This window comes from Pomacea canaliculata, linkage group LG9 (genome assembly GCF_003073045.1).
Source record: "Pomacea canaliculata isolate SZHN2017 linkage group LG9, ASM307304v1, whole genome shotgun sequence".
NCBI classification, from domain to species: Eukaryota; Metazoa; Mollusca; class Gastropoda; order Architaenioglossa; family Ampullariidae; genus Pomacea; species Pomacea canaliculata.
Window position 1 is genome coordinate 24,895,209 of NC_037598.1, and position 11,040 is coordinate 24,906,248.

At 40.1% G+C, this 11,040-nt stretch overlaps 1 protein-coding gene across 1 annotated transcript; it reads right to left on the bottom strand.

Annotated features, from left to right (window-relative positions):
- Positions 1–1,821: 1,821 nt before the first annotated feature.
- LOC112571904 (receptor-type tyrosine-protein phosphatase kappa-like) lies at positions 1,822–10,785 on the bottom strand. Its single transcript, XM_025251299.1, has 16 exons — positions 10,725–10,785; positions 10,218–10,306; positions 9,897–9,973; positions 9,526–9,553; positions 8,961–9,065; positions 8,667–8,789; positions 8,336–8,484; positions 7,729–7,864; positions 6,809–6,952; positions 6,566–6,629; positions 5,973–6,043; positions 5,390–5,518; positions 4,909–5,031; positions 4,423–4,589; positions 3,987–4,122; positions 1,822–3,502 (listed from the first exon to the last, which is right to left on the bottom strand). The coding sequence occupies exons 3-16, from the start codon at positions 9,971–9,973 to the stop codon at positions 3,428–3,430; spliced, it is 1,527 nt and encodes a 508-aa protein (XP_025107084.1). The 5' UTR covers positions 10,218–10,306; positions 10,725–10,785; the 3' UTR covers positions 1,822–3,427.
- Between the last annotated feature and the right edge of the window lie 255 nt (positions 10,786–11,040).

The window sequence follows — 11,040 nt, forward strand, 5'->3', positions numbered from 1 at the left end:
CTAGTCGACTTTATTACAATATAGTAATTCTGAGTCACGCAGGATGAAGAACGAGTTACATTAACATTTTGGGTTTTCAAATTCATTATTTTTGTATAGTCTGTAATCACTGTTTTCGTTGAAAGTTAATAAACCTCATAAAGGTTCAGTCCTAGCTTAGACAAGATGACGAAAGTACCAGGGGAAAAGTTTCTTCCCCTGGGGAGGAGAATAATAGTTTCTTGCAAACACATTTAAGTGGAGAAATAAAACTTCCTAAAATAAAACGCGACTGCATGCATGAGAGGAAGTGAAAGCTTGAAGACGACGGGAGAGTCCGGAAATTAGTCTTCTGCCTTCAAAACTTTCAGGTCAACTCATGTCATTAAGTGTCCATGGGAAAAGGTCACCGGAAGTGTAGCGCATGGGGTTCAAGAGAGCAACGGCCCATATCCGGTCAGCGACGCGGTGCCATACGGCCCGCGAAACTTCTGCCCACAGTGCAGGAAATCGGCATGTTAGTAATAATAATAAAAAAAAAAAACCGAAAAAAACGAAAAAAGGGAAGAAGTAGTATTTATCCCCACGTAGGGGCGTTTCCCAATCTTTTTTTCGATGGACAAACATTTCGATTCAGTTCTCCGACTTGGTGTCTCTACGATGAGGCCGGAGATTCAGAAGTTGGTTTCGGGAAAACAACTTCAAATATCCCACTAATTGCTACATAATTAATGGTAAGTACAACTTGTTTCTAATAAAAAATGGTATCTGCTCTATTTTTTATACTCTTTTGTATTTTTGCGGTGAAGTGGCCAGCGACACGGCTGTCCGAAATGGATATGGCCCGCGACACGGCTGTCCGAAATGGATATGGCCCGCAGGCCGAAAAAGGTTGGGCATCACTGCTGTAGACCACTGATTTCCTGCACTGTGGGCAGAAGTTTCGCGGGCCGGATATGGCCCGCGGGCCGTAGGTTGGGCATCCCTGCTGTAGACTGATGCCCATGACTGAAGGGAGGTACAATTTGGAAACAGCAAATAATGGTAAAACAGGTTTGAAGTTATCAATCTGCCTGCTTTTGGGAGTGAAATGTGTTGACCTAAAATGTTCACTTACATTTTGAAGACTAATACAAAAGAAAGTAAAAACCAAAATGCTAACTTCGTGTAATTTAATACCTTATTGAGCAGCTTTGAGGGAGAGGAAGAGAGAACTAAATTCATTTTATTAAATGTCATTACTTTGATCTTTGGAAATGTCAGTGTCTGTTCCCTTCATGAAGGATTTACTCGTGATATTCGGTGCTTGTGATCTCACTTTGACACTGTCAGTCGATGTGGTGGCTTCAAATGATAAACGAGACCTGCTTAATTCGAAAGATACTGTCTCAGGAAATAATGAATCCCGGCTGTGTTTTTCCTAGAAGAGACATAGTATAATGGATGACAAGTCAAGCACGACTTATATAATTATAGGAACAAGACACTTGAAGTACAATACTGCACGCTGGTCCATAGTCTTCGTCCCTACATCCGGTGACAGGATTCCAAAGGTTTCGGGGAAACACTCGTCTGATTCATCTGCCTGTTGTCCCTCTGCTAACACGAGTGAGAAAGGGATGCTCAGTTTGTGAGAATACAAGCTTTTTGAAAAATGTGTTTGGTACAGAATGTTGTTTAAAGGGTCACAAAGTCAGCTTTCACTTTTTATGGGAACCCATCTGAGTGATGATGTTACATAACAGCCCAGCCTGTGTTAATTATAGCCGTTCCTTTATCCAACCATCAAACCAATTACACACAAACCTATCAAACAAACAACTACAATGTAAGTTTTATTGAAGTTTACATTAAAACACTCACTTTACAATTTACAATAAAATAATTGCCGTAATATGCTGACTACTACTGTAACGACAGCATCAGCAGCAGAAACAGCAGCAGCAGCAGCAACAACAACAACAACAACAACAACAACAACAACAACAACAACAATAATAAGGGAATGTGAGGAGGTAAACATGATCTTTCAGATTACATGCAATGACAAAGTTGAGAATTTGAAAAGTCGTTGTCATGATCTTTTGTTTTGCTCTGTCCGAGATACTACTAGACATTTGAAATAAGAAGTGTTGTTGTTGTCTTGTTCTGAGATGACTGGACTTAGAGGTGAACACTTTTGTAAACATTTCAACAAAGGCAAAATATTACTGAACACTAAGGCCATGTGTTATATGCACAAGGAAAGAATTGGAGAACTACATTAGAGGAATTCATAATCTAAAAAGGAGTGAAGGCGGTAAATGTGTTTATTCAGAAATAATGAGAGAGAGATAGGACAATGAAAAAAGCAATCAAACTACTACTGATCAGGTCTCATTAGAATCGCATTATCTGGAGCCTCTTTTCATTGGGCATGTGATCATATAAAATTAACTATTTAGATGGCTAGTACACTGTACATAATTTATAGTAATGCGACATCAACAACATAAATAGAAATAGTAACAACAATTATAGAACAGGCTGTAGCCTGTCAACAAATAAAGTGGACTGGTAAAGGAAGTTCTGTTCATATCACAAAATGTGGCATGACTCATATATTGAAATAAGTACAATCATGGTATACAAGACACACAATCCCTTACATTAAAATGATAGCACACCCACACACAAGCACAAACTTTCCTCTAGTGGAGTATGTCCTCATTTCCCCTCGTCAGTGCTTTATAGAGAAAACTTGTGATGTGACACTGGTAGACACCTACATGGAGAGAGGAGGGAGTGCTAGAGCTGTGACCCTCATCGCACAAAACTTTCTATACAGAATAAACTGAATTGATTTGAAATGAGATAAATTGAAAGAGAAGGGGATAGTATGAAGAGTTGAGAATAAGAGAGGAGCTGGAGAGAGATACATTAGAGGAATACGGAGAGATAAAGAGACAGAAGGTTACTATGTGTTGTGTCTACCTTAAAGTTCATTGTCTACAACTGCATCGGTAGCCATGACTAGACTTCGCGACGGATTTCAAGGATGTGTGTCGAGAACCTAGTCACTAATTGTCCACAGAACCTCAGTGACAAGCTTCTCAAATCCAGAACTCAGAGCTCTTCGTTCTTTCCGGACTTTCAAATGTGAACATGTCAACCACTTCTTCATTGGCTGCCAATTAAATTTCGAATAAACTACAAGGTCTCAACAATAAGGATCAAACATTTCTCCTGGCATGGGTTACCACAGTGGAGGTCCTTGTCACACCCTCCCTCTCCCCCCTTGTCCACTTGTTGCTACTTCCCTGCTCCTCGTCCTCTGCAAAGTCACTATAGTCTTGTTATTTGCTTCCTCTTCGCATTTCTGTATTTCTTTTTTCCTTATCATCAGTTCTTTCTTCTTTCTTAGTTCAGCCTTCTGTCTGTGAATCACGAGCTCGTGCACTGTCTTTGACTACGTCATTGTGTTGGCGTAGATATCTGACGTCAGCAGTTGTTGTGCCGTTTGAAAACAAAACCGGAATTGTTCCTGAAACATAAAAAAACAATGCTCGTATCACAAAGTTATTGTCAAGAAGAAGAGATTGTCTATTTACTTACGTAGATTATTAATTCAGAAGACGTTTGTCCTTATTCCCTTGTCCATAAATGTTGAAACAATGTAGCTATGTGTTTGATCACGTGACGTGCGTTTGAGCGTTAAACGTGTACAAAAACATTTCATTTCTTGACATAAACTTCCCTCCGGTTACGAAAAGCTTAAGCATTCCGCTAAAGCCTTTATTTACAACAAACTTTTGTTTATTTTCAGTCAGTCCCAGGCGAAGTGCAGTAGAGTAAACAGTGCGTAAAGATGTCATCTTAATAGATGACTGGATGACAGATTGATTATGATAGTTTGAGCCATGGATATTAATAGGTGCCTAGTAAATTGGAAAAGTATAGAAAATAAAGATAGGAACAACAGGGACATGATAGATTGGATAAAGATATCCATCAATGTCAACGCCTACCGCTGTCAGCATGAAGTCCACGACGACACTCTGCACGTGTCTGACGGCCGTGAAGACGTCCACCTGTCCGTCCAGCGTGATCTGGCCCAGCAGGTGACACATGACACAGAACAGGCAGCTCCTGGCCACACTGTCACTGTCAACACAGTCAAGAAACCTCTTAAGGTCATGTCACGTGGTCTCTTTTAGCAGCTGGCAACTCACCTGACACTACAGTACTCACTACAACTTCTAAAGACTAAGAAATTTCAAAAGTAGAGTGTAAGTGAGTGCATTTTGCACAGGCTGGCTGCTTTGTAGGGATTGTAGTTGTAGTCTGTTCAGCGCAAAGATAAAAGATAATGACAATAGCTAAGTCTTTAGGCACTGAGTCCTGTTGAAACATTTCTGCAATGGAAAAAGATCAACAACAACAAAACATGAAGAAAAATCTCACAGGTGAAGAGCTGCCATACAGAGGACAAGTACAGGAGCACGTGGCCGTTCATGTAACGTCTTAGTAAAGGTGTTTAGCAGGTACACCAGGTCGCAAGTGTTGACGGGAATGTCTTCATGCCAGTCGTTGTAGTGTGTAAGTTGCACTCCACCAGATTTTTGTCTTCTCTACAAAAAAAAAAAAAAAACCAGCAAACAAATGAACTGAGACAACAGGTAAAGACCAAGCAAAGGTGAAGGGCAAAAAAGAAGAAGAAAACAGAGTTAATAAAAGGAATGAAAAAAGAACAGAAAAGGAAAAAAGGACACGCTAACGGGTGGAATAATAAGAACAAGGATGACAAACGAGAAATAATATCTCGTTGTAAGCAAAAAATATAATGTTTAAAAGTACCTTTAGAGTGAAATAAAAACAAATTACTGGATATTATTGTTCTACCATCTTTTCACATAGGGAAATTTGAAAACGATGGATATGTTGATGTACCTGCCAGGTGAGACTGTAGCCTGTAAGACACGTGGCCAGCTGCCGTTTGTCTGTGAGAGAGACTGTGTAAGGTCCCGCCAGCAGACTGCTTCCTGTCTGTGTGGGCCAGTAGGGACCTGCACCCTGGTATTGAGACACATTATTGCTCGACAATACTATATTATGTAACTCAAAGTGTACTCAGATTACACAGGCTGAATACCCTCCATAACTTGTTCTAGATTAATCTAATTTGAGCTTCCATTCATTTTTTTTTTAGAGAAATGGGCTGTCATAGATGGTAAGAAGTCGACACATTTTTTCTGCTTGTATTAGTTAATTTGATGCCCAACAGTGTGTGTGTGTGTGTGTGTCCATCTTTTTTCTTAATGATTAAGCGAGTTATTAATAATCTTTTGATAGTGTTTTGAATGTTTGTTTTATCTTAGATATTGCTTCCATAGCTTTGCAGATGGCGGCGGTCTGTGTAAAGACAACATACCGGTTTTCCACACAAAACATTTCCCAGCAGCACTATATCTTTGATATTGTAGCCCTCAACCAGACTCCAGACTGTGTGCCACGAATCTGTCTGCGGTGTCATTATGATTCCATGGGCATCGAGCAAGGTCTGGAACAGTATTACAACAGACAGTTAATTGTACAAATGAAACCATCTTTCGTTGGACTGAAATGTACTACATGACACGTGGTATCCATGTGTAAATCTGAGTCTTCAGAATATAGTTTAAAAGATTCAAAAACTGCCAAAAGTTAAATAACTTTGGGGAGCAGTTTAATAAGGCGAAAACACACATAAGCTGTTTGGAAATTCAGGCACGGAAATCATTCATCGAGTTACTTGACAGCCTGGTTCAAACCTGTCCAGGGTTGACTGTCCTGGGTTCAGATCTCGTCTCGGGCATAGTCTTCTTTCTCCGCACATGACATCTGTTTACAGGGTTTTTTTTTTTTGTTTTTTCCGTGATGTAGCCTGAGTCGCTGGCTCGGAGGAAAACAGCAATGCCCCATCCGTTACTTCAAACCTGTACTGTGACTTCTATAATATAATATATTCAACTTACAGGCACGAAACATGCGTTGATGGTAATCCGTCGTCCGCCAACTTGGATCGTTAACATTTTCTTAATGTCATCTGGGATGAGAAACAGTATTTATTTATTTGTTTTATATTATTTAGTACGCACACGCCTGGTTGTATGCGTGCCTCTGTGTGATTGTTTGTGTTATATATATATAATTGTCTAAAAACCATGTAACAGCTGAAGAAGGGAGAAATTTGTGTTTGACTGAGGCTATATCATGGCGAGAGAGAGTTCGTGTGTCTCTATTGCATGATTGGTGGCAGTAACGACAAATAACTGTTCACTTTCCTCAATTATCTTGTGTTGTTTCACCGAGGACAAATGCAATTTTATTCACCGTACAAATTTTGAAAACTAAGCTCCGAGAAAAAAATTATATGAAACAAATTATATTAAGAAAGATAAAGCGTGAACAGACCTGCGCACCTATAAGACAGCTCGCAAGAGCTAAAGAGATTCGGTCAATATGCGACTGAAGAAACTGAAGCTAAATATATGATAATTATTAACAATAAATAATATAACGAAAAAGATTTGAAGAACAAAACAAAACGATTGAGACAAGTTCTTACCTCTATCGTCCTCCAAAGTTTCATAAGAGCCGTCGAGATGCACATCGGGAAGAACTCGTAGGTTCTGTTGGCAAAAGAATTGAACAAAAATCATAATTGTCGAAGTAATAAAATTTTAATCAGATATAATACTATCAAGGCGAACACACTTAAATGTAGGATAAATTGGAATCCGAAGACACCAAAACACACACACACAGACATACATATATATACACGAAAATGCATACATCAATGCTTCACCTGAAATTGTCTGTCGATGAGGTTGTTAGGACTGTCTACCTCCACAAGTTCTGGAAAGACCATCTCGAAAGTCGCCATGTCTAGACACGTGCCGCGGCTGACACAAGCCTCGAGGACAGTCCGGTGTAAATACAGGTAATAGTCCTGTAAGACAGTAAGTACAGGTAATAGTCCTGTAAGACAGTAAGTACAGGTAATAGTCCTGTAAGACAGTAAGTACAGGTAATAGTCCTGTAAGACAGTAAGTACAGGTAATAGTCCTGTAAGACAGTAAGTACAGGTAATAGTCCTGTAAGACAGTAAGTACAGGTAACAGTCCTGTAAGACAGTAAGTACAGGTAATAGTCCTGTGAGACAGTAAGTACAGGTAATAGTGCTGTAAGACAGTAAGTACAGGTAATAGTCCTGTGAGACAGTAAGTACAGGTAATAGTAATAAGTGTATCCAGTACCGGCTTCAGAATGAGAAGACACTAGGAGACTTGCGTGAAGAGTACACAGGACATGTTACAAAGGCGAGAGGAAAGTGTGTGAAAGACAGAAAACAAAATTGTCCGTGTGCAAACAGGTGACGATAAAGCTGGTAAACATAGTATTTGTTATTCGTTATCTATGTCTCGGAATAAAATAAAAAATATATTATTCATAGTCACTTTATTTTGTTACCGCTTCGATTTCAAGGCGTGGATGGTCATTTACGAGGAATAAAATGTTAGTTAAGGTCACTATTTCATTTAAAAAGACGAGTTTTATGTGTGTTCTCTGAAGCCAAAATACAAATTCTGGTCACAGCAGGGACACAGACATCTGCACACATCTCGTTCACTCTCATTGCCTCCAGTGGGAGCTGACACACAGACCTGTGACAATACACAAGTAAGAGTGAAAGGGAAATGACAGTGGCAGTGATTTGTCACTCACCTTGCTTTTCACCATGCCGCATCTGTCCAAACGTATTCTGTTTACAACATCAAAGATGTCGGTCTCGCTCTCAAACTCCGCGTGTTTCATGACGATGTCGAGGGCGATGTAAACACCAGTCAGACCAATGCCAGCGCTGTGAGGGATGATGATCGAGTTAACAGTCACGTGACCAAGACTTCATTCATGTTGGTAACAGTCATATGACCAAAATTATATTTATATCGAATTACAGCCATCTGATCAAGACTACCTTTATATCGACCTGATTAATCTTTTAAAACTATGCAATAAAATCAAGAGGTCGTAAGAGTTGGCTTTGTACAACAGAGTCCCATTGGTTCACAATTTGAAAACAATCTGTTAAAATAATCTGTTTTGAGGATAGTACTCATAATTTTAGCTTAAAAAATCAAATCGATCTCTGCTTTTGTCCTGTGAACATTTAGACGATGTTATTAGAGTTGTCGGCATTTCCTCCACTTTGTTTGAAACCATATTAAAGTCTTGTGCACAAGGGAGACAATCATTTCTGACCTGAGTGTAATAGATAACCAAGGGCACGTGATCTGAGCTTACCAATACATCAGCAAGGGGTAAGGCTCACCTGCAGTGAATGATGGGAGGTGAAGTGTCATTGCGAGAAGCACGTGAGTTGACGAACCGCCAGAAGCCGACAAAGGACACTGGGGAAGGAGTTTGCTGATCCGTGAAGCCAGTGAACTGGAACTGTTCCACGTGCCGATACTCGTTGTCCTGTAACACGAGGAACTGTGAGACTTACACGTGTCATCTAGTGCCACATAAACACATACATATCAAGTCCTTATCCTCTTGTCAAACTATGAAACCCTTAAAGTCTTGCTCGCACGCCTTGCCCACTATTATTCTCACATCCGTGTAGACAAGGGCTTGTGGCGCCCTCTCTGTCCACGTACTTGTTTCACGGAGAAGGTCCTGACGATGAAGTGAGCCTTGTTGACCTCGTCCACACAGGTCACTTCCACCTGGTCATATCTCTTCTTCTCTCCTGCAGACGGCCAGTACTTGAAGAACGCGGCCTACAATTAGATACACATATTTTCAGTCCTCTCAAAGCAATAATTCAAACTTATTCTGCTGTGTTGACTTTTGCTTAAATGTCCCAAACATTAGGAAATAAACGCTAAGAAATGTTAGTCTCATTAAGGTTACTTCCGGAGACAAATATCAGTTAGATAAAAGTTATTTACACTTTTGTTCCTTTTGGTCTCGTCTTTTGTCAGCATGACGATCTGTGTCACGTGTTCTTGCCACACCATGCGCCAGAAGTCGTCCTTCAGTGTTTTGTATCGGACCTGTTGAAAAGTGTTTTTCAATGACTGGCAGCTACTCAATGTCAAGCTATGTCAATCATCACAGCCCTGGGTTACAGGAAAAAACTCCATGGCAACAGAAAACATACATGGAAACATAAAGACTTTCAATGCAACCAGTTAGAGAGCTTGACTTTTTATTTTGTAAGTTCATCTGTAACATCAAGGTGTTACCTCGTTTTCTCATTATGTTGAAGACTTGCTTCTCGAGAAGAAGGAAGAAAGAAAGAACAGACAGATAAATACAGGTAGACAAACAATTAATGTGACCTTCCGAATGAGAACAGAGACAAGACTTACAGAGAGTAAGAGGATCATCGACAGAGAAACGCATCGTGGACAAGGAAAGATAACTAGGAAGATAAGACAAATAACACATTGCGAGATAATACACAAAGTTCTAGATGATTCCTGACGACTTTGTGACCGTTTGTTTGCTTACCTTGAGTTGCAATGTACTTCTTGTAGCCCTGTGATCAGAGAGTTCGTAATACTTGGTTTATATTTGTACATTTCTAGAAACATACTTTGAAATCACGACAAGCTTTATGTCTTTCTTTATAAATAGACAACAAGACTAAATATTATAAAATTCACCACACTTCAAAATTCTGTGATCTCTAAGGCTGAGGGATCTGCATCCATCAATTTCCAGTGCATGTATTTATATCAGTAATTCTAATTTTTACATGAGGGAGTTAATTAGGTTTTAAAATGGTTCCGGCCTTTATCTTTTAATCTTATAAAGATTTTGTAAATAAACTCAAGCTTTAGACACATCAAATACGCTTGATAGACCTTTTATCTACCCACCTTGATGTAGCTGGCGTTGATGTAGTCAGAGCCGTCGTTGCCGTTGATGTTTTCCAGGACCACACGGGAGTGGTCATCTACAATAAACATAAAAAAATTGTAGTGGAAGGTCTTTGTGGCTAGACTAGGAAATAACTGCACATATCTAAAAATGTATTACTGATAATATCTTGATTGACTGGCACAGACAGTATCAGAAACTTGGCAGCTGTATATTAGAATGTTTGATAGTATGTCTTGCAGGTTTGTACAAAGGTGAGTTGCCACCACGATCTACTCCTACGATTACAGATGCTGGACTGCTGTCACATCCTGACTCACAAGGGAGAATATCTTTAAACCGATTTTTGCGGCGGTTCCTTCTGCCTGACAGCCACTGTGCACTCAAACTCTTTGCCAGACCTCAGCTCCTGCACATCATTCCCAGGTAACTTTCAGAATAAAGTACAGAATGATATAAAAATATTCTAAGGTTGCTGAGAGACTGGGGTAGGCTACTGTACTGAACCAAACACTCATCTATGGAGGTATATGTAGAGGTAAAGATTATTCTCTAACCTTTTGAAGTCACTTGTTCAGCCAGCTTGCCCATTTCCTTTCCCTGGATGCCTTATTTAACCCCCCAAGGAGTGAGGTACCCATAGCCGCCAGCTGGGTCTACTTGGGGAAGTTTTTGGAACTAACAGGGCTTAGAACCAAATGTTTTTCAGTTTGGATGCCAGAGCTCTGACCACTCGGTTATCCAGACCCCACAAGAAACACATAATCACGTGACTTTACATGAGCTCACTAGCTACCAACTGTCACACACACACACAGACTACTTACCAAGAACTCCTTCTCCAAGTCATTCAACTGCAGTTTGTCCAGTATGTTTATTATCATCCTGTTCCATCGAGCCTCGCTTTCAGCTGCTGTTGGCTGGGTCCAGTCTGTAACACAACAGGATCGTCACTGTCATTGTGGTCAAGATCGTAATGGTCTGTTCATAGTAACGGGTTTGCCACAGTCATGCTATCAAGACACTATTCCACATGGACTGGCTTCGCCACAGTCATTGCACAGTCCTGTTCACTCCTACACTCACTGCACACACACACACAAAATAAACACAACATTCAGTTTAACCACTGTGTCCAGTGGT